General features: G+C 44.2%; 1 protein-coding gene across 1 annotated transcript in view; it reads right to left on the bottom strand.

The window, feature by feature from the left end:
- Window positions 1-26,598, bottom strand: part of AMFR (autocrine motility factor receptor) — a 51,905-nt gene extending 25,307 nt beyond the window's left edge. Inside the window, exons 1-5 of the mRNA XM_073605498.1 lie at window positions 26,194-26,598; window positions 10,636-10,728; window positions 6,574-6,738; window positions 4,697-4,849; window positions 3,595-3,635 (exon numbers count right to left, since the gene is read on the bottom strand). Of these exons, the coding sequence (XP_073461599.1) occupies window positions 3,595-3,635; window positions 4,697-4,849; window positions 6,574-6,738; window positions 10,636-10,728; window positions 26,194-26,406 (665 nt within the window). The 5' untranslated portion in view covers window positions 26,407-26,598. The remainder of the gene's footprint in view (window positions 1-3,594; window positions 3,636-4,696; window positions 4,850-6,573; window positions 6,739-10,635; window positions 10,729-26,193) is intronic.
- Window positions 26,599-27,056: the final 458 nt, after the last annotated feature.

Below are 27,056 nucleotides of genomic sequence, written 5' to 3' on the forward strand. Positions count from 1 at the left end.
TGAAAACTGTTTGCCATAGTTAACCCTGTCTGTACTGTGCAGGCGAATCCTCATTATCAATTGTAACTAGATTTGAACACTGTCCTAACAAAAGGTTAAAGGTGCAGAGGCTGGGCGTCTTGCATTGCACAGTGGCAAGAAAAAGTATGTAAACCCCTTGGAATAAACAGTTTTTCTGAGTTAGTTTGCCAATAAAAATGTGTTCTGATCCTTATCCAAGTCACAATAGACAAACACAATGTGCCTAAGCTGATAACACACAAACAATTCTCATTTCTTGTGTCTTTATTGAACACACCCAGTAAACATTCACAGTGCTGGAGGAATAAGTAAGCAAACCCTTGGATATAACAGCTGGTCGAACGTCCTTTACCAGCAACGACTTCAAGCAAGCGTTTCGGTAGATCAGAATCAGACCTGCACAAAGTTTAGGAGGAATTTTTGACCATTCCACTTTACAAAATTGCTTCAGCTCAGATGCATTTGCAGGATGTCTGTTGTGAATTTAGGTAATCTTTAGGTCCATCCACAGCATCTCTATGGGGTTAAGGTCTGGGCTCTGACTTGGCCACTCCAAAAAGGCATGTTTTTTTTTTCTAGACATCTGTGCTGGATTTACTTTGATGCTGAGGGTCATTGCCTTGCTGCATCACCCAACTTCTACTAAGCTTCAGCTAGCAGACAGCCACCCTGACATTATCCTGTAGGACCGTGGTTCGGAACTCCTGTCCTCCAGACCCACTAACAGGCTAGATTTTAAGTATTACCTTGAGGAGATGCAGACTAGAATACTACAATCACTGAGCAGCAAATGATATCTGTGATGTATTTCAGTTATCTTGCAAACCTGGCCTGTTAGTGGGTCCTGAGGACAGGAGTTGAGAACCACTGCTGTAGGATATTAAATTACTGCAGAAAAACAGTTAATTCCAAGGGGCTTACATACTTTTTCTTGCCAGTGTATGTTAATGAGCAAAGACTCATTCTAACATTGTGCAAAAAACCTTGCAGTCAGCAATGACACCTCCTCCTGAGAAACATTCTAAAACATTTTTACTATTCATGGTGTGTGAATGGGAACACATAACAATCACAGTGGTGGTTTTCTCAAACTTGACTGCAAAATTGTAAATACACTTTAAACAGCACATACAACATATAAAGACATATTAGACGGGTGTGCTTCTAATATGTCGCAAAAGTTTGGGGAAGGTCCTTTTTGTTTCAAAAGAACTATAAACCCCATCTACAAAACTAGGTACATAAAGAAATGCTTTGATTGGTTTGTTGTGGAGGACTTTGTGTGGCCTGCACAGAGCCTAGACCTCAGCTGCACTGAACACCTTTGGGATGAGTTGGAATGCTCAAAACATGCCATGTCATCTTGTCCAAAATTAATACCTAACCTCACTAATGGCGTTTCACTGAATGGGCACAACTCCATACGAATGCCCATGGATTTGTAATGGGATGTCCAACAAATTCATATACGTGTGTGATGGTCAGGTGTCCACAAACTTTGGTCCATAGAGCTTTTAAACTACCCCACACAATTCTGGATTTCTTCCAACGCAAATAAATGCAGCCTGGTTTCTAAAGGTCATTGTTGCCTTCCACATTATGTAGTTAAATGGAGCTTCTTGTCCTTGCATCCAGACTAAAGCATATTTCCATTTTGAAGTCAAATTGAGAAAATGCCACTATATGGGTGTTATTATAAAACTGAAGTGCTCAGGAGGAGCCACTGTACTAACTACCCGCTGAGCTATTTTGTCCCCCCCCCCCCCCCCCCAGAACACACCGATCAACTTCCAGGTTTTATTGCCAAAGTGTAATTAACCACTTCAATACAGGGCACTTAGACACCTTCCTGCCCAGACCAATTTTCAGCTTTCAGCGCTGTTGCAGTTTGAATGACAATTGCGCAGTCATGCTACACTGTGCCCAAACTAAATTTTTATCATTTTGTTCCCACAAATAGAGCTTTCTTTTGGTGGTTTTTGATCACCTCTGCGGTTTTTATTTTTTGCTAAACAAATAAAAAAAAGACCGAAAATTTTGAAAAAAATAAAAGTTTTGCTTTTGTTTCTGTTAAAAAAAATTGTACATAAGTAAGTTTTCTTTCACTGATGGGCACTGATAAGGCGGCACTGACTGGCACTGATATGGCGGCACCGATGAGGTGGCACCAATGAGCGGGCACTGACGATGGGCACTGAAATGCGGCACTGATGGGTGGCACTCATATGCAGCACTGATGGGCATTGATAGGCAGCACTGATGGGTGGCACTGATGGGTGACACTGATGGGCAATGAAAGGCAGCACTGCTAGGCACTGATAGGGTGGCACTGATAGGCGGCACTGCTGGGCACTGATACGCGGCACTAAAATGAGGCACTGATGGGCATCCCTGGTGGCACTGGCAGTGGTAGGCATTGCAGTGGGCACTGACTGGCAGCTGCCTGGGCACAGATTGGCAGCTGCCTGGGCACACAGTGACATTTCCCTGGTGGTCTAGGGGCATACCTGGTGGTCCAGTGTGGATCGCTTCCCTGGTGGTCCTGGGTAGCATCCGAGGGGGGGCTGTGCTGATAAACAATCAACACAGACCCCCCCTGTCCGTCGGAGACTCTTTACCTAGATCGGTGTTGCAGGGTGTCAGACTGACACCCCGCAACAACGATCGCCGCGATGCGTGCTCCCGGGGGCGCGCAGCGGCTAGATATTCCTGATCACGTCATATGACGTCCGATCAGGAATATCAAACCACTTTGCCGCTGTCATTCTGTAATAGGGCGGGCGGCAAGTGGTTAAACAAGCTGAGATAAGGTTCAATACATTTTTATTGTAATCAAGCTATTAGAAGCGGATTGGTTTCTCTGCAGAAGTGTGACTGATTTTGCACTCTTTAGCTTTAGTAAATAAACCCCACTGTGCTTTCCCTCATTAACATACAATGCAAGAAACCCAGCTCTTGTTAGAACAATGGGGTTGATTTACTAAAGACAAATTGACTGTGTACTCTGCAAAAGTGCAGTTGCTCTAGAGCTTAGTAAATACGGGGAAGCTTAATACTGACTTCCGTCATCTGAACATGTGCAAGCAAAAATGCTGTTTTTTTTGTTGTTTTGCTTTTACTTTTCCTTGCACGTTTGGGTATTCTTTGCAAACTGAAGCTTTACATCACATACCAAGCTCTAGAGAAGGGGTCTCAAAGTGGTGGCCCTCCAGCTGTTGCAAAACTACAAGTCCCATCATGCCTCTGCCTGAGGGAGTCATGCTTGTAACCGTCAGCCTTGTAATGCCTCATGGGACTTGTAGTTTTGCAACAGCTGGAAGGCCGCCAGTTTTAGACCCCTGCTCTAGAGCAACTGTATTTGCCTTTAGTAAATCAACCCTAAAGAGTGTTCAAATCTAGTTACAACCAACAATAAGATCTGCCAACACAGTATAGACAGGGTTAATTATGGTAAACATTTTCAGTATACCAGGTTGAAAGCAAAAAAACTGACCAATCCCCGCATCAACACAAACCATGTGTGATGTAGGCACTCTCTTCTCTATCTTTTTGTGTAATATGCATCCTACTTACCGCAACACAACATGAGCCGTCCTTGTTGTCACCAATAAACACTAGAAAAGACAAGACAAAAGACAGGTATTACAGAACTTCTCTGAAGGCTATTTTAAAAAGGTTAGGTGTGAGGTAGAGTCAAAGTAAATATACCAGCACACATGCTATGAAAGTCTCTAAATCCAGCCATCCTCATGCAGACTGGGCAACACAATTTTCAGAAGCCTCCAAACCAACTGGATGATGTTTTCCCTAAAATAAGCAATATTGGCAGTATCTGTCAGCACTGTTGATATTCTCCCTCCTCCTGCCTCCACAGACCCAGCTATCCCCCATTGTCAACTTTCTCACAGACTAAAGAGGGTAAAGCAAGACTTTCAATCACATCCTGCTCATCAAAGACACTTCAGTCTCTGTCTGCCTTGTGACTTAAAGCCACACAGGCTTATATCCACACAGAACTTTTAAATTATTTTTTAAAAACAAAAACCTGTAAGGCAAAGGCATAATGAGCTAGTATGCCCCGCATACTAGCTCATTATGAAATACTCACCTTAGATTGAAGCGCCGGCATCTGATCCCAGTCCACGCCGAGGGAGGTGACATTTTGCCCTCATCGTTTCTTCTGGGTTCGCGGCTCCGGCGTTGTAAGTGGCCGGACTGCAATTACGTCACTCACACACATGCGCGCGGGAGTCTTCTTCCCGGAAAGGTTCGGCAGTATCTGCCGGACCTTCAGCCAGGCCTTCACAGCGCATGCGCCGCTGACATCAGCGGCTGCATGCAAAGTGAATATTTCCTAAACCGTACAGGTTTAGGAGATATTAATTTTACCTACAGGTAAGCCTTATTATAGGCTTACCTGTAGGTAAAAATTAAAGAAAAAGGGTATACAACCACTTTAAACTGGTCATACATTATACAATTTTCTTATTCACTTTCCTTTAGATTTAACCTTTGTAGTGCAGGGGTCTGCCTGATTGCATACAAATGGAAAGTGTTTAGGTTTGACCTCATATTATATGGTTTTGGTAAATCTAAAGGAAAATTGTATAATGTATGGCCAGCCTTAGAGTTTTGTATTTTGCTTGCCTACAGTTGATCAACACATATTACTAACCTCAGCAGCCATGAATGCCAGTGTATGCATCCCATGTTCATATCCAGCAAGTACACAGAGAACTCCCAGGCCACAGCAGGCCAGCAGCATGACATTAAGTAGAACCAATACACGAACATGGCAGGTCATCGGCGTGGTGGGGGAGAAGGACAGCTGTAAGGCATAAACACACGTGTATAATAGTACAAACCAGAGTCAAAAGAAATTATGACAAGATCTCAGAGCATACTGTGAATTTACCTTAGAGGTATGAAAAAATGTAAGCTTATATTACAACTTTTGGAGCAGCTTTCTAAATAATTACATTTGAAAGAATGGAAAGAATGATGACCAAGCACATTGCTTTTAATACCAGATCAGTGCATGAATACGCTTCCATATAACAGGTTGCTAATGTTTAATAAAGTAAGTCCAATGAATAAAAGGGCATGTGTCAACACGCTTTGGGCTTGTGTTAATGACATCAGTCTAACATGAGGTTGAGATACTTCTGAGATCATCATTAGAAATTACTACCTGCATTTGTAACTCCGCTTTTGTTAAGAAAAACACAAACCTTTGTGTGTGGATCAATGTACACTGCAAGGATTTTAACAAGCTTTGTAGCAGATTCCTATCTTTTGCTGCTGTGAGGAAATAGCTCTGTTTCACCAGTCTTGATTACATACTCATTCTGAATAAGAGGCTCTGGTTCATTTAATAATCAGCTGATGCCCTTTTCTGTTTCTAAGAGTACAGCCGCATGGGCATTTTGCTACGGTGGGAATCCCAGCGGCGGAAAATCTACTGGCACAGCCAGTGATAACCTTCAGTGATTGCAGCTGGACACACTTTGTGTGCCTTCAGCCGCGCTCACAGCAGGTGATCACTGGCTTCGTGAACAGCCACTAATAGTTGCGGCTGCAAGCTGCTCCCAGCTATCAAACCCAACAACAGGAATCAGTAGATCCCTACTCCTGGGATTCGCACGGTGCCAAAAACCTGTGCAAATGTACCCTTGAGAAGTATCTCACCAAAACTTAAATTTGCAGGGGATGCCTCAAATTGGACTTTCAGCTTAGTGTGGACTTCTAGGAAAATCAATGAGCCAACCACACAAGTAAGAAATTACATTTTTGGAAGAGTTCTATATACCAGTTGTGTACAGAACACTTACAATTAGCCATATTGCAATGAATGTTTACAGAAAATTACAGCGCTGCAGATTGAAGAGGAAAGGCAATTTGTATTAACATTGAAATACAGCATTGTTTGTGTAGCAAGTGTAAGGCAATTTTTTTTTTTGCTAAATTTTTTATATCAAAAGTATAGGCACCCTTTAAGTGAATTTTGCATTCGCTTAAACTTGTATGGGAATGTAAAATCTGCTTGAAGCGAAAACAAGCCTGTTGACACATAGCCTAAGGAAGATTACAAGTTACAACTTCTATACAGCAGAATATTATTGTCAGAATACAGTTAAAATAGATCTAGACATTTTTTTTTCAATTCTGGATAGGGTATGGAATGATTTAAACCTATCTGGTTATTTCAACTTGGAGTGGCACTGAGTTGATTTCTGCTCCTAATGAATGTGAAAAGGAAATCCTTCCACATGAAGAGAAATCCCCTCACACTGCTGTCACCAGAACAGATGTCCCCAATGGAAGATTTCCCTTCTACTCCTGTCCTGTGTCCGCTGTTGGATTTCTAATCATGTTCTGCCTTGGGGACAATAGTAACAAAATATGATAAAATAGAGAGAATGCAAATCTCCCCAACGGGGACATGGACAGCAACAAAAACTTTGCTTTCTCACTCTGTTCAAAACTGAAAAAAAAAATGGCGTTAGATATACTATTGCTGAGGGTGGAAGCACAGGTTTAGTTTACACGTACATATTCAAATCGATCTCTGCATAGCTGAACCATGAGATGGAGGAAGACCAGACCAGCGAACCACAAAAACCAAAGAACCACTTCTTCCACAGTCTGGACATTTAGGACTCCAAAGATGAATATAAACTTGTAAAAGATGAAGTTCCAAAACTTGTCCTTTAAATGCTACAAATTAAAGAAAGAGAAAAAAAATCTAATAAACATTCAACACTAGGATCCAAAAAGTATAACGATTATAAGAATAATAAAGTTACAAATTGGGTCAGATTTAATTTGTGCGCCACTTTTGTTTCAACTTTTTAATGACCACGGATTTCTGCTTTTGCTTAGTTCGCAAACCATATAATCTCCAGCACAATCTATGTAAAGTGTCCTAACAATTTGTACATGTCTAATGCCATGTACACACGACCGGACTTTCCGTCGGAGTAGACTCTGATGGTCTTCCCGACGGAATTCCGCTGAAACGGACCTGCCTACACACGATCACACCAAAGTCCGTTCGTTTAGAACGCGATGACGTACAACACGCACGATGGGACTAGAAAAAGGAAGTTCAATAGCCAATAGCTGCCCTTGCGTCGTTTTTGGTCCGTCAGACTAGTATACAGACGAACGGTTTTCCCAATAGGTATTGAGTCCGTCGGAAAGATTTGAAACTTGTTCTATTTCTAGGTCCGTCAGAATTCTAGAAAGAAAAAGTCTGATGAAGCCCACACACGATCGGAATGTTCCGTCGAACCTTTTCTGCCAGAAAGTCAAGTCATGTGTACACGGCATTACATGTTGAAACTTTGCCCCCTTCCCCCACACTTACGAGGCAGCATTAAGGCTTGGGGACTGACTGCTTGAGTTATCTCTCTAGGCTCTGGCATCAGCAGCAATTCGAGAAGGCAGAACAGAGCAGGGAAAATAAAAAAAATGCTCCTTGAGTCAGATTCACACTATGCGTTGTTTTACTGCAACACTTTATGTGTTAGTGCTAGTTCACACCAGACTCAGTTCCGTGCGCTTTTTTTCTGCACAAAATGCAGTCAGTTTCCGGTCAGTTTCTGCACCAGAAACTGACTGCATGGTGTGAACTAGAGCCATTGGAATACATGGAAAACACTGCATGCATTTTTAGTGCAGAAAAAAAAGCGCACAAAACTGAACGGAACTGCGTCTGGTGTGAACTGGCCCTTAAAGAGGAGTTTCAGTCACCTGTGGAAAAAATAAAAGTCAGCAGCTACAAAAACTGTAGCTGCTGACTTTTAAAAACCAGCCACTCACCTGTCCCACACTCCAGCAGTGTGCTCACCCCAGTCAGTTTCACCCGCTGTCTTTGATCCCCGGCAACTTCACTATGGGCACCCGGCTTTGACCGCTCGCAGCTTCACAACCGGGTGCCCACTGCGCATGCCCGAGTCGTGCTGCGCATTGTGATTGGTGGATGCAGTCTTCTGGGACCTGTCAGCATCCCACAAGACAGGGGGGAGAAGAACTTCCGCTCGTAAGTGGGAAGCAGGTACCTGACAAAATGGGGTATCTGTTCCCCCCCCCCCCCCGCTCCTCAAAAGTGCCAATTGTGCAAGAGGAGCAGGGGACGAGTCCTTAAAGTGGAACGTCCCCTTCTGGGTGGAGCTCTGCTTTAAGGTGTGCTGCATCAAAGCAGCCTGTTTTTTAATGCGTGTATTGTATATCCACCAGTGAGGGTGAGAGGAAGGGTGCAAAGTCATCTGACTGATTCAGAGTAGGGTTGCACCGATACCACTTTTTTAAAGACCGAGTAAAGTACTCGCCGATACCGATACTTTTTTTAATGTCGTGTGACAGTGGCACTAACATGCAGCACTGATGGGATTGGGTACTGGTTATTTTTTACAATTTATATATTTTTTGTTATTTTTTTACAATGCTTTCCTCTTTTTTTTTTTTTTTTTGGGGGGGGAGTGGATAGTGTCAGTGTTTTTGTTTATTTTTTGTTATTTTTACAATTTCATCTTTAAATATTTATCTATTACAATTCTTTTTTTTTTTTTTCAGCCCTGAGACAGGGAAAGGGACTAAGGACACAGATTCCACAGTTCCTTTCTCTGCAGCCCCAGCTACACTAAAAAATGAATGGAGAGGAGACAATCATAAACTGAAGCATCGTAAACACAGGTTGCGATGCTCAGTTATGACAGATTTACCGACTCCTTCCTCCGCTCTCCATCTTGACAGATCTGGGACGGGAGGAGGACCCGGGAAGCCGGGCACCCGGAGAGAGGGAGGAGGACCCGGGAAGCCGGGCACCCCAAGAGAGGGTGGGGAAGCCGGGGACCCCAAGAGAGGGAGGACGACACCCCAGAGAGGGAGGACGACACCCCAGAGAGGGAGGACGACACCCAAGAGAGGAAGGACGACACCCAAGAGAGGAAGGACGACACCCAAGAGAGGAAGGACGACACCCAAGAGAGGAAGGACGACACCCAAGAGAGGAAGGACGACCCTGAGGACACGGGGGTGATCGTGGGGGCAGTTAAAAGCACCGATCACCCTGTATAACTTTCAATAAAGCACCCGACAGCTGCGGGAGGGAGAGGAGGAGAAGCTGCCGTCAGAAAAGCTATACAGGGAGATCGGTGCTTTTAACTGCCCCCACCGCCGCACCGATTACCTGTAAGGCTGCCCGGCCCCTCTGCTTAGCTTGAGGACGCCTGGTCCGATACAACAGGTGTTGGATTAGGCATTGGAGCATTTGCACGAGTACCAATACTCGTGCAAATGCTTGGTATCCGCACCAATACTGGTATTGGTGCATCCCTAATTCAGAGTATGTTTAAATAGATCATAAATAGTTCTCCAAGTAAGTAGGTGTTATGGAGGGTTTCAGGATGATAGGAAAATAAGCATATACTTATATATGCTTATTGGAAGAGTGGCATTCCAATGGAGTGGGGAATAGGTTCAAACTTCTATAAAGTACCTGTTGGGAAAATTGTACAATGGCACAGATTTTTTTTTTATTTAACAAACGTGGGTACAATCTCTGTCAGATTTTTTTTTTTTGGTTTATGTCTCTTCTGGTGAGACTTCCCATAACAACCAGTTAGGCTCCATTCATACTTGTAGGACTCCAAAGTTGCACCAGCTTTGGAGTGCAATCTTGATACAACTTTGGATGGGTGCAACTTGGATACGACTTTGGTTTTGACCAGTGATAATGGACAACTGTTGCATTGTATAACATTCAGGTACGACTTTAATGCAATTTCTGAGGGTTGGCATTGAAGTCTATGGCCCTCAAGTTGCATGAATGTCGGATCAAAGTTGCTGCAACTTTAAGTCACACATATATGAATGGTTATCATTGGAAAACATGGGAACGACTTGTTATGTGACTTTGATATCCAAAGTTGCATGACAAGTCGCACAGGTGTAAATGGAGCTTTAAGCACAGGAAGTAAAAATAAATCTGTCCAGTGTGGTAGAAGCATTGCTGCAGCAGCCAAGATTAGTACACATTAAAAAAAGCTGCGCGCAGGCCCCTATTGCTATGGTACTACATTACAATTGTCGATATTCTTAAAGCCCAACTACAGCTTGATAAAATGTTTAAAGTAACATGCAGACCTGCAACATGTTTAGAATGCCAAATATCTTCAAGTATTATTTCTAACTTCAAGCATCATTCAACCCGCTTCCTGAGATCAGCCCCCATAGAGTACATCATCCAGCCATCCTGGGTTTACAGAAGAATGCTGCAGAGAGTAGCGCCACATTACATTTTGTCATTCTCTAAAGCATTCGGAATCTGCACCCTGCTAAAAAAAAAAAAAAAAAAAAAAAAAAAAAGAAGATGAGGAAAGACATGACATTGTGGGACTGAATCAATGACCCCTCCAAAAGAGTATGTTTAGAAAAAAAAATAAAGGTCATGGGCGGAGAGCTCCAAGGGGCGAAGAGCTCCAAGGGGCGGGGGACGACGACTTTGAAATCAATTACATTTTTTCACAACACAAGCAGTTATCCCTTAGTATACACATTACAACAGCCAAGAAACTACATTGGTATGTCATTTATCTACACTGTACTTACCTGCCTCTCGCTAACACGCAAAGGACCAAACACCACATGCTGGATTAATTTTGCAACAAGCATCAGGAAACAGCACACTGTGTTCACCAACACCTGTAGAAAATAATACACAATAAATAATACACGTAAAAATAATAAAATCTTGCAACTTAAACACATGCATGATGATGAAATCAGACTAATACAAAAACTGATCATTTGACCTCCAGTTCAATTACCTATGTACACAGAACACTATCAAGGAGCTGTTAAAGCACAACTCCTGGCTAACAACCAAACACAAAGGTAAATCCATACAGTGGGAGTTATTCTACTTGCCAAAGGATTTGCATTTCTGTCTATCCAGTCTGGAGGTTTACACAGCTGGCAGTGCAGTTAGGCAAGTCTGGTCCTTTCTCCTACCCAGTCTGTGACTGGTTAAGGCCTGATGCACATGGATGGTGAAAAGCTGAAAATGCCCAGTATAAAACTCCAGATGTTTTCACACAGCCAGGGAGCTGCAGGTGCCATGTATAAATGCCATACAAGTGAATGGCTGTGCGTAAAATATGCATTAAGGGCCAGTTCACACCGCAGGCAGTCCAGTGCATTTTTTCTGCATCTAAAACGCAGGGAACGTAGGTTATATGGTGTCCAATGGGATAGTTCACATCAATGCGGTCGGTTCCAGAAAAAAAAAAAAAGAACATGCTGCATCTTTTCTCCACTGGACTGTACTGGAACACAGTAAAATGCATCAAAAACGCAATGGAATGCAGCAAAACACACCAGACCCCAGTACAGTGAAAAAAACCCAAGATAATAGAAGAAAAAAAAGCATCTGGAATGCATTGGAAACACATTAAAAACGCAATGTAATGTGCCAAAAACGAGCATGCAGAAACACATCCGCAACGGATCTCAAGTGCCTTTTTGTGGTGTGAACCAGCCCTAATGGCCAGTTCACACCACATGTAGTCCAGTGCGTTTCTTTTCTGCATCAAAAATGCATGGAAAGTAAGTTATATGGTTTCCAATGGCATAGTTCACACCAGTGCAGTCAGTAGTTTCAGGGCATTCCAGTTCCAGAAAAAAAAAAAAAAGTAGAATATGCTGCATTTCTCCTGCACAGGACAGTACTGGAACGTGATAAAATACATCAAAACACACCAGACCCCAGTACAGTACAAAAAAACAGGAAAAAGGAAGAAAAAAGCACCTGGAATGCATCTGAAAACACAGCAAAACCACATCAAAAATGCATTCAAAACGTATCCGGAGCAGAAGGGGGCAGCACAGTGGTGTAGTGGATAGCACATTCACCTAGCAGCAATAGGGTCGCTGGTTCAAATCCCGATCACGACACCATCTGCCTGGAGTTTGCATGTTCTCCCTGTGCCTGTGTGGGTTTCCTCCGGGTACTCCGGTTTCCTCCCACACTCCAAAGACATGCTGGTAGGTTAATTAGATCCTGTCGAAAAATTGGCCAAATATGTGTATGTTGTATGTGTATGTGTTTGTAAGCGTGTCAGGACCCCATGGGGCAAAGGACCGTGCTATACTGCAGATGGACACCGGCAGCAAAAAAAAAAAAAAAAAAAAAAAAAAAAAGCGCCCTGAGGCGATTCAGTTCGCATAGGTAGCGCTATACAAGTCATTTATTCATTCAGATCTGGAAAGCGTTTTCGTGATGTGAACCAACCCTAAATCATTTATCTATATATAGAGAGCTGCAATTGTTTGTGTATTTCAGCTTTAATGCAAGCAAAGTACCTGTGCTAAAATCAAACTACTTTTCACTTGGTAATAGTAGGATTTGTTAAATGCATAGAAGGTTTTTAACCTTTAGGTTATGCTGCCACATACAGGATTGGAAAGTAAAACGGTAATTTTTGCAGGAGCAGTGATTTTATTTACGCTTAAAGTGCAACAATAACAATGAAAAATTCCTTCAACTATAGACCCCCTTAATGTGCCTGTAAAGTGGCACATCTGTAGCATGCATAAAATATGCTGCATCAAAAATGTAATTTCTAAAGAAAAAAAACCAAGTCAAATTCCATTTAAAGCGCTTGTATACCCACACATCTAAAAAAAAAGGCATAACGAGCTAATATGCACTGCATACTAGCTCATTAAGAAAAACTTACCTTAGATCGAAGCCCTCGTATCGCAGCCCCGTCCATGCCGAGGGAGCTGACATTTTGCCCTTGGCGTTTCTTAAGGGGTCGCGGCTCGGGCGCTGTGAGTGTCTGGAGCCACGATGACGTGACTCCCGCGCATGCTTGTGGGAGTCTTCTACCCGGCAAGGTCCGGCAGCATTTGCCGGACCTTCAGAGTGCATGCGCCGCTGACGTCAGCAGCTGCATGCAAAGCGAATATCTCTTAAACCAAACAGGTTTAGGAGATATTAATTTTACCTACAGGTAAGTCTTATTATAGGCTAACCTGTAGGTAAAAATTACAAATGTGGGTATACAACCACTTTAAAATGATTTGTGGTTGCAATTGCCGGCACCCAACTATTGAAAAAAAAAAAAAAAAAAAAAAAATGGTGCTTATTCCCCCCCCCCCTTTGGGACCAGTATGGATTTGGAGGGGAACCCCCCCCCCCCCAAAAAAAAAAAAAAAAAAAAAAGAAGGAGTGTGGACCCCCCAAAATCCATACTGGACCCTTATCCGAGCACGTAGCCTGGCAGGTCGGGGGGGGGGGGGGGGAGACAAGCGAGCGTCGGCTCACCTCCTGAACCATATTAGGCCACATGCCCTCAACATGGAGGGAGGGGTAAGGTGCTTTGGGGCAGGGAGATCTCTGCCCCCCCCCTCGCCCCAAACCCCACTGTCCCCATGTTGATGAGGACAAGGGCCCCTCTTGACAACCCTGGGCTGTGGTTGTCGGGGTCTGCAGGCGGGAGGCTTATTGGAATCTGGAAGTCCCCTTTAACAAGGTCCCCCGCCCTATGTGAATGGGTATTGGGGTACATAGTGCCTACCCGCTACCCCTACGTGACGTCACATGCCCAGCATGCACCAGTCTGATGTCAGAAGGGGGTGGTGCCATCGGGTGACCTAGTTAGGTGGCCCCACCTCTTACCTATATAGGAAATGTCAAAGCCCCTCCCAGGAGACTGGGCATTTTTTATATTTTTTATTTCTCAGGTCGGCAGGCGGCGCGATCGACATTGGATTCACATTGAGGGACTCGTTAAAGGGGGCTTCCAGATTCCAATAAGCCTCCCGTCTACCACAGCCCAAGGTTGTCAGGAAGAGGCCCTTGTCCCCATCAAAATGGGGACAGGGTGCTTTGAGGTCGGGGAGTCTGACCTGCCAGGCTGCATGCCCGGATAAGGGTCTAATACGGATTTGGGGGGATGGGCACACACCGCTTTTTGCTTTTTGCGTGGGGTTCCCCTTGTGCGGGGTTCCCCTTCCAGCTGTCAGCGAGGAAACCCATTGACCGCTGATGATTTATTGGGTGTTAAGAACGCTGTGGCCGGCTTCCGGGCCCCGCTCCTTAACAACCAGCGTACACTGCACCCTGAATGGGCAAAGCTTTGCCCAATCAGGGTGCACTGATGCTCGGGCCTAACTGTTCGCCAATCCCTAGTGGTGGGCAATACAAATTTTTTTTTTAAAAATCACTAAAAGGCCCCCCAAAAAAAAACAAAAAAAAAAAAGTGGGGAATGCCTGCTGCTCTCCCCAGCCCTGGGGAGATGCTTTATTGGTGTTGTATGGTCGAAAAGAGGATGCAGGTAAACGTGAGGGTCAATCCCAGTTGATCACATCAGCACTCAGTCTCATGTTAACCTCTTATGTGGCAAAAAGGCACACTGTGACCTTGCAAATGAGGTATCTCCTGGTGTTTAGTCCTGGCCTACTCACAAAAAAGTCTTCAGAGACAGGGCACATGCTGAGGTGATGTAGGCGGATCTGGTCAGGAAAAGAGTTCCACCGCTAACCTTTACCAGAACAGAGTTCGAAAGTGCCTAAAGTGGAACAGTGTCCAAAGGTCATTTCCAGGCTATCCCCACAATGTTCAGCGTGGTCTCATACTCCAAAAGTCAAGATGAGGACGACTGCACCGGATAACTGCAAACCAATGAGACAAAGCTCCAGCAACGATGCAAAAATCTTGATTCTTGAAGAAAAAAGTTGCTAGCAAAGTATAGGTTAGTTTTTAACACAACAGCTGAAAAAAGACCATCCTCCTAGGACTAGCAAAAACACTGAGGCATGCTGTTACTATGAGGGATTATTTTTTTTGTTTGCCAGTGTCCAACCCTCCTGTAGATAGCAGTAAAACCTGAAGGTAAAAGACTTCCTGCGTCTCTCAATGCATGAAAAAGAAATGTATTTTATAGAATACCTTGAAGCCAAACTCACTGTCCCTTTTTCATCTCACTTTGTATGTTAAAACAAAGGGTAGTGCTTAACCACTTCAATACAGGGCACTTTCCCCCCTTCCTGCCCAGGCCAATTTTCAGCTGTTTAAATGACAATTGCGCGGTCATGTACACTGTACCTAAACAACATTTTTATCATTTTGTTCCTCAAAAATAGAGTTTTCTTTTGGTGGTATTTGATCACCTCTGCGTTTTTTATTTTTTGCTGAACAAATAAAAAAAAGACCGAAAATTTTGAAAAAAAAAAAAAAGTTTTTCTTCATTTCTGTTATAAAATTTTGTAAATAAGCGAGTTTTCTCCTTTACTGATGGGCACTGATGAGGCTGCACTGACAGGCACTGATGAGCGTGGATGAGGTGGTACCAATGTGGTGGCACTGATGGGCACTCATAGGCGGCACTGAAAGGTGGGAACTGATAGGTGGCACTGGCAGGTATTGCTGGTGGGCACTGATTGGCATTGTGTGGGTACCCATTGCCACCAGGGATGCCATATCTGGTGGTCATCAGTGGTGGCCATCCCTGGTGGCATCCCAGGTGGTCCTGGGTGGGCATCCGTGGGGGGGCTGTGCTGATAAACAATCAGCACAGACCCTCCCTGTCAGGAGAGCAGCCAATCTGCTCTCCTCTACTCTACTTGCGTCTGTCAGACGCGAGTGAGGAAAGGCCGATTAACGGCTCTTCCTGTTTAAATCGTGATCCACCATGATTGGACATGGCTGATCACGTGTCAAAGAGTCTCCGTCAGAGACTCTCTACATAGATCGGAGTTGCGGTGTGTCAGAGTGACACGCCGCAACAACAATTGCAGCGGCTTGTTATCCTTAACAGGTCATATGACGTCCGATCAGGATAACACAACCACTTTGCCGCCGTCATTTTGCTATATGGCGGGCGGCAAGTGATTAAATGGCATTAACCTAGAGTTTTTTAGGCCCATTCAGCAGATAGAGATGCAATAATACTGCTAACAAACTGACAATTAGATGTCAGGGAGGAAACTACAGACACTCAGCAGCCAGAATGTGTTCAGATTTAGGTTTAATGTAACATTTTTAGGTTTGACTGGATTCTTCATTTAACCCGTTTCCATCCAGCCTATAGTAAACTGAAGGCCGCGCGGGCCTTTCATTGATCCAGGTGGATGTCATATAACGTCCTCCCAGATCGGGCCATGCAGCAGCACGATCTGTCACCGGCTGCGTCCACCGGACACAGCCAATGACTAATCACTGTACCGGTACCATGTGACTGCTGTAACCCATCACAGCAGGTCACATGACAGTTGTAAACAATGGATGGTGTCCTTTTAAGCCATCCATTGTGTTTCTAGCTGTGATTGATCACAGTGGTCACTTACTGGGTCTATCACGGCCCCTCTGTGCCATGTGATCAGCTGTGGCCAATCATAGCTAATCACAACAAAACAAACTGAATGAATCTATTTCATTCAGTAAAAATGCTTGCATATATACCACATGAAATTGATTGCTATATGCAAACATATAAAAGAAACGTAAAAAAAAAAAAAAAAAAATCAATGATCACTTCCCCAGTGTAGCACAATGATACTATGGTAACATTATATTGCTCTGGTCAAAGTGTTTAAAAAAAAAAAAATCATAATATATATATATATATATATATATATATATATATATATATATATATATATATATATATATATATATATATATATATATATATATATATATAAAAAACAAATATTTTTGTTTTTTCCCGTACTGTCACCAGTCAGTGTCCCTGATCGCTGCCATACCTGTCTTTCTTCATTTTTTTTTCATTTTCCAAGAAACTATGACAAAACATTACAACTTCAAAAAACTCGCCACGCCTCTTACTAAATGCCTTGGGGTGTTTACATTCCAAAAAGGGGTCATTTAGGGGATATCTGTACTGTCCTGACATTTTTAGGCCTCTAAATAATAATATACACTTATTTTGGTTATTTTCACCAAAAGAAATGTAGCAGAAGTTTACTTGCAACATTTTATATCAGAAACAAAGAAAAACATGTTTTCATTTTTTTATTTTTATTTATTTAGCAAAAAATAAAAATCCCAAGGGTAATTAAATACCACCAAAAGAAATCTCTATTTGAGTAAACAAAATTAAAAAAAATGTAGTTTGGGTAAAGTGTTGCATGACCGCGCAATTGTCATTCAAAGTGTGACAGAGTTGAATACTGAAAATTGGCCAGGTCAGGAAGGGGGGGGGGGTAAAAGTGCCCGATATTGACGTGGTTAACAAATAGCTTTTTTTTGGGCTCATTTAATAGCCTAGTACAAAACATATCACTGTGTCAAACTCATGGCAACAGAACAGAATTCAGATTTCAACAGAATAAAATGGCAGAACTGCCGAAAGGTTATTTCTGGATGGTTGTAATTTCTACCTGCAGGAACTAAGTTAATAAATTCTTGTAAAATTAGCTTTATCAAACAAAATTAGACAGATGACATTGTGAAATAATACATTGCATTTTGAAAAAATTCAATTGAATTAAAGAAAAACTCTGGGCATTGCTGAAATTAAAATTTGCACCCCGCCCTCCTCCCCAGCTGATGGAGCGTATAATATTTCTTTTCCTGGGGGATCGGTAAGAGGGGATTTTTGAACTTATAACATCTGATCTAGTTATAAAATGTGGAAAAAGGCCAGATAGAGAGTAGGTGGTCATACCGCAGGTTATTGATCCGTTTTGCTCCATTACCCTCCTGTACCTCATCAAGTTCATGGTCAACAGTCACATACAACACGTAGAAGCTACAAACTAAATAGGCAGGCTATTTTAAGGCACAGCTTCTCAAAATAACTTATTAAAGCAGTCATATGTTTCTAGCATATCAGGTAGTAAGTATATCAGGCTGTGTAAGCAAATCTGTCTTGGCCATGATTAGTGACAGAAAACTCTAGCTCTAATGAAAAACCGAAATACTTGTTGAAGACACACAGTGAAGCCGCAAAACATACAAAGCCGTGTTTATGTATGTTTATGTAATAATGTCATGCTAACACGCTTGTTAAACACTTCTCAAAATGAAACACATTTATTTATACTACGATTAATCTAACATGTGTACCAAGTTGTTATCCCGGTATTTAAGAAGCAAAAAAAAAAAAATGAAAGTGCAACACGTAACTAAAATCAGAGAAATACACATTCTTTACTTCACAAATAAACATGAACTGTCAAGACCGTACTAAAGAAGCAGCTTTGAGTGTAAATGCAGTTAATTATTGCTTAAAAATTAATCAAAAAGCCATGTTCACCTTGCCCACTCAGGATATGACGGTGTCTGTGTACTCAAGGAACAGGTTATATTCATGTTGCTTGTGCTCCTTTGCTGCCGGCACCATATCTCCAGTATATGATGCCAGGGGGAGCAGTGACTTCACACTCTGTCATGAGCCAATATTCTGGTCTAGCAACTGGCTACTAGACCCAAGCGATGTCAATGGAAAGAGGCCACATGCTTCTTCATATCCAGAAGCAATGGGTATTGAGGCAGCAAAAGGAGCCACAGGGAGCAATGTCAAGTTGCGCATTAGTGGGTCGGGGGGCCCCTTTGAACAAACACGGTCACTTTGCCCTGAATTGGCAAGGTGAAAGTGTCTCCCTAAATGTATTTTTGAATGTAGCGAATGTAAATCTATATCTAAATTGATATATCAGTTTTTTGTAAGCCTTGGTACAGTAGAACTTTGACTAGGAAGTGGCTACACAGGCAACCTAATAAGGCTTGGCTGCATACAACCATCCTGATTCTACGGCCTAGGAGGGCTGTGTAAACCCCAGGACTGGATGGAAAAAAAATTAATTTCCTTTGATATGCAAAACTGTATTTGGCCATATGCCTGGAATGCAGCTTTAATACGGTGTTCCATAAGGGCCATAAGTTGTATAAAGAGACAATACAGCAAAAATAGCTCACTTCTCTCCCTGAAACGTCATATTGAGTCATCCAAGAGTGTTATGTATAATTTCAGCTTAAAGTCATTGTATAGTTTTTTTTGTTTTTTTTTTTATAACAAACATGTTATACATACCTCTTCTGTGCAGTTGGTTTTGCACAGAGGGGCCTGGATCCTCCTTCTCAAGTCCCTCTTTGCTGCTCCTGGCCCCTCCCTCCTATCAAGTGCCCCCAAAGTCAGCAGCTTCCTATGGGGGCACAGGAGCCATGTCACAGCTCCGTGTGTTCATTCAGACACGGAGCCGGAACCCTTCTCTCCCCCGATTGGCTGACTGACTTTGACAGCAGCAGTGCCATTGGCTCCCGCTGCTATGTCTCAGCCAATCAGGAGTGTCCCGGATGGCTTAGACATTTGTGGACATCGCTGAAGAGAGATGGGGCTCAGGTAAGCAATTAGGGGGTGCTGGGGTGGCTGCTACACACAAAGGGTTTTTTATCTTAATGCACAGAATGCATTAAAGCGGGGTTCCCGCGACCATTCCCATTTTTTTTTTTTTTTAATCATTCTGACACATGTACAATCGTTAAGTGGCACTCACTGTTTCGGTTGTTTTAAGCTGCTGCTGTCCGTTTTAAATAAATATTTATAAAACTCGATCGTGGCCGTTCTCATCTTGCTTGTGGGCATATGAAGCCCACAAGCATGGATTTCCGGGATCTGGTGAATGCTGAGCTCCCAGCATTCAACGCTATTTCTCGCGCATGCTCAGTGTTTACAGTGAGCAGCGCCGTAAACTTCAGGGTTGCCATCACAACGGGCGGGCGGCATCGAAATCCCGCGAGAACTCGCGGCAGGCCTCCACAATGACTCCTGGGAATAATGACAGGAGCTCCCAGGAGACATTGCAGGAATAAAGGAAACTGCAAAATACCCGCAGATGACCCACCCATATCCGCAGAGAACTAAGACAGGAAGCAGAGATTAACATTGAAAAATCCAGGTACAAAAGAAAAAAAAAAAATCCATTTATAACTGAATACAGTCATGGCATGTGATTAAGCAAAACTTGTAAAACAGGGTGGAGCTCCACTTTAAGATGAAAAAACCCTTCTGCCTTTACAACTCCTTTAAGCTACTGATCTCTTTAAACAACCTCTTTATATCACATAATAAGGAGACATGCAAAAAAAAAAAAAAAAGCTGAGAGCTCCACCTGCAGGTACCATAAAAGGTTAGATCAGTGGTTGTCTACTTTTAAGCTAAAGGAGGCCTCAAATGCGGCATCACCAAAGGGGCGCACATAATGTTCAATATATGCAATGCTTGAAAGGACTGTCAGAAACTGCAGACCTAATAGAGGAAATGAGGGTCAGAGAGTGTGGACATGCAACATTTTTGGCTGGGAATATGCTGGGAGCATGTTACAAGAGGCTGATAGAGATTCAGGGTATTATATTCCATAGGCCGTTTATAAACTCCCTGAACTTCCAGTGGTCACAACACGCTTACAGATGTAGCCGCGAGCTTGGCATGTTTTGGTTTTTTTTGTTTTTTTTTTTTTTATTTACAGCCGACTTTATAGCCACCGGATTCCTGCCCTTTGAAAAGCTCCGTCTTCCCCCAACACCTGAAGTGGTTCCCATACTCTCCTGCCCCTTCAGGGAGCCCAGTACCACGGTGAATCATTTCAGGGTGTAGAGCAGGAGGAGCTCAGACAATATTCTTTCCCTGATGTCCTCTGTAATTAATGAACCTGGAAGTGACAAGAATTTTGTCATTTCTGGTTTCAGAGCTGTCACTCCCTAGCGGCTGTTGCTGGGGATGCAGCCAATAAGGCATAATCTGTGCTTGATTAGCTGCAGTGGAGACATTAGAGGTCTCTATAAAATGTACCTGTCACTTGCCCATGCTATTACATAGGGGGCTTTCTAGCTTAGCCCAGTCTTTAGCTTTAAATGAATCCCTTTTACACGTAAAAAAAAAAAAAAAATGTGGAAAGTATTTGATTTAGCCTAAAGTTCAGCGTTAAAGTGGTTGTATACCCGCAAACGGGGAAAAAAAAACAGCCTGTCAGCCAAAGGCATAATGAGCTAGTATGCACCGCATACTAGCAAATTATGAAAACTTACCTTAGAACGATGCCCCCGCATCGCATCCAGGTCAACGCCGAGAGAGCTGACATTTTCCCCTCTGCGTTTCTTCCGAGTTCGCGGCTCCGGCACTGTAATGCCTCGTTTCCACCGAGCGGAACGGTTCAGGTCGGATCGGTTTGGAAGGCCTAGAATGATCCGGCCTATTCAGGCGAGCGTTTCCACTGCAAGTCGGACCGACAGGGGCCATACGTGGATTTAGAAAAAATGCCTAGCATGGCGTCACACGTCCACCAATCAGTGGAATGTATCGTAGCTCCGCCCTAACCGAACCGTTCCATTTTCTATGGCCCCACATCTGAAACAGGACCCTGAATGGAACGGTTCGGTTGCATGGGCCGCTTTCATAATGGAAACACCCAAAATAGCGTACCGTACCGAACCGCTCAGTGGAAACGAGGCATAAGTGACCGGAGCCGTGATGACGTTATTCCCACGCATGCGCGTGGGAGTCCTCCGTTCCGGCACGATACGCCAGACCTTCATTGCGCATGCACCGCTGATGGAGCATGCAGGGTGAATCTCTCCCTAAACAGTGTAGAAATGTAAAAAAAGGGGTATACAACCACTTTAAGGGATCCATTTCAACCAGAAAGCAAACTGCATCCATTATGAAGCCAACGCTCAGAAAGTGCTGAAAGGTTCCTAAAATGGTGAAAACATTAACTTTGCTGATCTTTGCTCCAATTCTCCACCTGTTACGTGCTCTGAATTGTTCTAAAGTGCATTATATATCAGCCAGTCAGAGAAAAAAACTAATCTACACTTGACTATCTAGTGGCCAAGGATTAGGGTCCAATATAGAATGACATGCTGGAGGGTTACAAAGGACTACAGTGGCAGGAGCTGACAAGTACACCACACAGAAATGATTATCTCATGTGCTCTACAGTTTTACTATGTGTAAGGGGTTGTAAACCTTTGTGGTTTTTCACCTCAATGCATTCTATGCATTGAGGAGAAAAACCTCTTGCAGTGCAGCAGCCCCCCAGTGCCCCCGTTCTACTTACCTGAACCCTCTTTTTCCTCGCACCAGGGACGAGCACACCAGCTCTAGCCGGTGTCTCGTGTCCTGATTGGCTAGACTGATAGCAACGTAGCCATTGGCTCCCGCTGCTGTCAATCAAATCCAATGGCACGGGCGCCGGGGCTGAGTCATACATTCGGCGGCTATGGGCGCCGAATGCTGGACTCGGGAGCGCGCCCGCAAGGTTACCCCCTCGGGAGAGTGCTTCTCCTAGGGGGTTATCTGATGTGGGGAGAAGCCGCGAGAGCCGCCGGGGGACCCCAGAAGAGCAGGTTTGGGGCCACTCTGTGCAAAATGAGCTGCACAGTGGAGGTAAGTATGATGTGTTTGTTATTTAAAAAAAAAAAAAAAAACGATCCCTTACTATTAATTTAAGTTCTCTCATATTCCTAAAATACCACATCCAATATTGGAATACGTAGTAATATTTTTATTTCAGAGCACTAAATGTATTTTCATGTGAGATTTTTATAGCAGAAGACATTTTAAGAAATCTAACAAATGTAAATATGCTGTTTGCGCAAGTATTTAATCCATGTAGAGAAAGCTTGATGTTTACATGGTTGAAAAGCAATTTCTTAAAACAGAGGACTATGTCACACTAGTAACTTTGTAGCAGCTACAAATCTCAGATTATTTTCTCCTTACCACTTGAACCTTCTACAATGCTTGCCTGTGTAGCTACAGATCATTAATATGCCACGGTCATCAGCAGAATGGCGTGAATATATACTGAAGCTGGAATCTCCTTAAGAGATAAGTTCACCTTTTTACAGGTAAAAAAATGAGCATTTATTATTTTACTTGTAACCTGTGTAAAGCATTGCACTCACAATCAGCAGGCTCCTGCAGACTTGTCCGTGTATCTGTCTGCTTGTACTTGGTACGGCCAGGCAGATACACACTAACAGAAAGGAGAATAAATTACCACAGGGCTCAACAGCGCTCTGGTAGTATATTGGGAACTACAAGACGACAGCTGCAAATGCTGTCGGTAGTTTTCAAATTCACAGAACACTGTGAATGAATGACGTGGCTCCGTGGGTGGAGGAGCCCCGCATGGCCATGTTCTCTCTAGATGGTGACAGCAAGCGGGGGGGGGGGGGGGGCGCTGGGGTATGGGGGGTAAGATCCCCCGTTCGCTGTAAAAACAGGGACTCGGGGCTGCAGGTTACAAAAAGTGAATTTATCCTTTAAAACAGACCTTCACCCATTTGAATTAGATCCTCTCACTTGCCTCATACCCCCTTCCTCTTACATAATTGCATTTTTTTTTTGTTTTAACTGTTAATTTTTTTTTTTCTCCAATCTTCACTTCCTTAAAGTAGAACTATGGGCAACACTTTATTTTCATTTTAGATATAGTAAAGTAGGGTTCTGTCAGTTTTTTTTTCACCACCTGTGTCACATTACAGAGATTTTCCTTTACTCCCTGCAAATAAGGGAATTTCCCCCAAGTCACCAAAGCTAGTGATGCTTGACTTCAGCAAACTGTTTGCGGGCTTTCTTGTGCATCATCTTTAGAAGAGGCTTCCTTCTGGGATGACAGCCATGCAGACCAATTTGATGCAGTGTGCGGCATATGGTCTGAGCACTGACAGGCTGACCCCCCACCCCTTCAACCTCTGCAGCAATGCTGGCAGCACTCATACGTCTATTTCCCAAAGACAACCTCTGGATATGACGCTGAGCACGTGCACTCAACTTCATTGGTTGACCATGGTGAGGCCTGTTCTGAGTGGAACCTGTCCTGTTAAACCGCTGTATGGTGCTGCTAAACGCTGTAAACCGTGCTGCAGCTCAGTTTCAGGGTCTTGGCAATCTTCTTATAGCCTAGGCCAGTGATGGCGAACCTTGGCACCCCAGATGTTTTGGAACTACATTTCCCACGATGCTCATCCACTCTGCAGTACAGTTGAGCATCATGGGAAATGTAGTTCCAAAACATCTGGAGTGCCAAGGTTCGCCATCACTGGCCTAGGCCATCTTTTGGTAGAGCAACAATTCTTTTTTCAGATCCTCAGAGAGTTCTTTGCCATGAGGTGCCATGTTGAACTTCCAGTGACCAGTATGAGAGAGTGAGAGTGATAACACCAAATTTAACACACCTGCTCCCCATTCACACCTGAGACCTTATAATACTAACAAGTCACATGACACTGGGGAGGGAAAATGGCTAATTGGGCACAATTTGGACATTTTCACTTAGGGGTGTACTCACTTTTGTTGCCAGCAGTTTAGACATTAATGGCTGTGTGTTGAGTTATTTTGTGGGGACAACAAATTTACACTGTTATACAAGCTGTACACTCACTACTTTACATTGTAGCAAAGTGTCATTTCTTCAGTGTTGTCACATGAAAAGATGAAATAAAATATTTACAAAAATGTGAGGGGTGTACTCACTTTTGTGAGATACTGTATAGGTAGTGTAATCTCCTAAACGTGCACTGTTTAGGAGAGATTTCGTGTACATGCAGCCAGTAACATCCTCTAGAAAGTGGAGTTACTCTTTAAAATTTATTCTACATCTGTAATGACATTCAATGACTGCTTTTGAAGCTGAGGAATGCATGTTTCCCACTCTGACAGTACAAGAAAGCAGTAGATTTGGCCAGTGGTGTCTGTGGTGTCTGGGGTGTGCCGCTATCCACCCACTCATCAAAAAACATGTGGACTTGATTCTGATTAAGGTCTTGAGCTCACAAGAAAATGTTTTCCTTGCTGCAGTCTTTACAAATCCCCCCAAAAAGTATAAAAGTTCTCCGGGGAGCTTATTTACAAGAACTGGAACACAGCAAAGTGGATCACCAGTGGTGGTTATTCCCCGACCCACAAATCAGCTCTCTTTTCTTTTCAAAAGCAAAAAATCAGAGGCTGCTGTCTGTAAAAACTCTACTTCTCCCTTCATTTCTCTACACAGATGTTCTCCCTCACACATACCTTACACTCCGATTGTTCTTCCCACAATCATTGTTACTCTACAGTCACATTCCCCTCACCCATGGCTCCTCTCATTCACCCATACTGTATGGCTCCTCTCCACTCATTCACCCATACTCCTCTCCTCCCTCACCCATACTCCTCTCCCCTCATTCACCCATACTGTATGACTCCTCTCCCCTTATTCACCCATACTCCTCTCCCCTCATTCACCCATACTGTATGACTCCTCTCCCCTCATTCACCCATACTGTATGACTCCTCTCCCCTTATTCACCCATACTCCTCTCCCCTCCCTCACCCATACTGTATGACTCCTCTCCCCTCATTCACCCATACTGTATGACTCCTTCCCCTCATTCACCCATACTCCTCTCCTCCCTCACGCTGTGGTTTCTCCCCTCACTCACCCATACTGTACGACTCCTCTCCCCTTATTCACCCATCCCATACTGTATGACTCCTCTCCCCTCATTCACCCATACTGTATGACTCCTCTCCCCTCATTCACCCATACTGTATGACTCCTCTCCCCTCATTCACCCATCCCATACTGTATGACTCCTCTCCCCTCATTCACCCATCCCATACTGTATGACTCCTCTCCCCTCGCTCACCCATACTCCTCTCTCCCCCCGATACTCCTCTCCCCTTACTCACCCATACTCTTCCCCCACTCACCCATACTCCTCTCTCCCCCCCCTTACTTCTCTCACCCTACTAACCCATACTCCTCTCTCCCCACACACCCATACTCCCCCCCCCCTCAATACTCCTCTCCCCTCACTCACCCATACTCCTCTCTCATCCATACTCCCTCTCCCCTCACTCACCCCCCATACTCCTCTCACATCCATACTCTTCTCCCCCCACTCATCCCCCATACTCCTCTCCCCTCACTTACCCATACTCCTCTCTGATCCATACTCTTCCCCTCCCCCCATACTCCTCTCCCCTCACTCATCCCCCATACTCCTCTCCCCCCCATACTCCCTCTCCCCTCTCTCACCCCCCATACTCCTCTCCCCTCTCTCACCCCCCATACTCCTCTCTCATCCATACTCTTCTCCCCCATACTCCTCTCCCCTCACTCACCCATACTCCTCTCCCCTCACTTACCCATACTCCCAGGCTGTCATTGACTAGGTATCGGCCTAGTTCGTGCACCAAGTCCCCGGTGTCTTCCGGCAGCTCTGCCCGCTCCTCCTCCTCCAGCTCCCCGCTCAGGCTCCGGTAGGCGCTCAGTAGGCTGAGGCCCAGTAGTAGGCCGCTCAGACCAGTGTACGTCCGCAGGCTCGGCCATGGAAATCGTTCAAGGAAGAGCAGAGGCATGTCTATGAGAGCCCGGGGCCCTCTCCGGCCTCACTCGGTAACCGGAGGTGAAATGTGGGGAGGACACGACACTGACAGAGACCTCCGGGACAGCCGGGCCAACCACTGCGTCTTCCCCGCTCACTACCCTACCCCCGGCCTGTTTACCATTCCCACTGCGCCCCCTGCCGGCCGCCACACTCCCCAACACCGCGCCGCTGGGGGAAAGGTGAGGAGCACGGAGGAGTCAGCCGGGTGACAGCTGATCACATGACCAGCCTGCCTTCTCCAGTGTATAGGGGGCTCACCTAACACAGAGAAGGGTTCAAGTATTGCCCCTGACTCCATCAAAGGGTGGATCATAAAGTTCACTGAATGTCATACTACAGAAAACTGTCAAAGACTGCAGAAAGTGTATAAAGAATTTGTCAGAGACTAGGAGCATGGTGCAAGAGATAGTCAGAGAATAGGAGCATGGCGCAAGAGATAGTCAGAGACTAGGAGCATGGTGCATGAGATGGTCAGAGACTAGGAGCATGGTGCAAGAGACAGTCAGAGACTAGGAGCATGGCGCAAGAGACGGTCAGAGACTAGGAGCATGCTGCAAGAGACGGTCAGAGACTAGGAGCATGGCGCAAGAGACGGTCAGAGACTAGGAGCATGGCGCAAGA

Source organism: Aquarana catesbeiana, linkage group LG11 (genome assembly GCF_042186555.1).
Source record: "Aquarana catesbeiana isolate 2022-GZ linkage group LG11, ASM4218655v1, whole genome shotgun sequence".
NCBI lineage: Eukaryota > Metazoa > Chordata > Amphibia > Anura > Ranidae > Aquarana > Aquarana catesbeiana.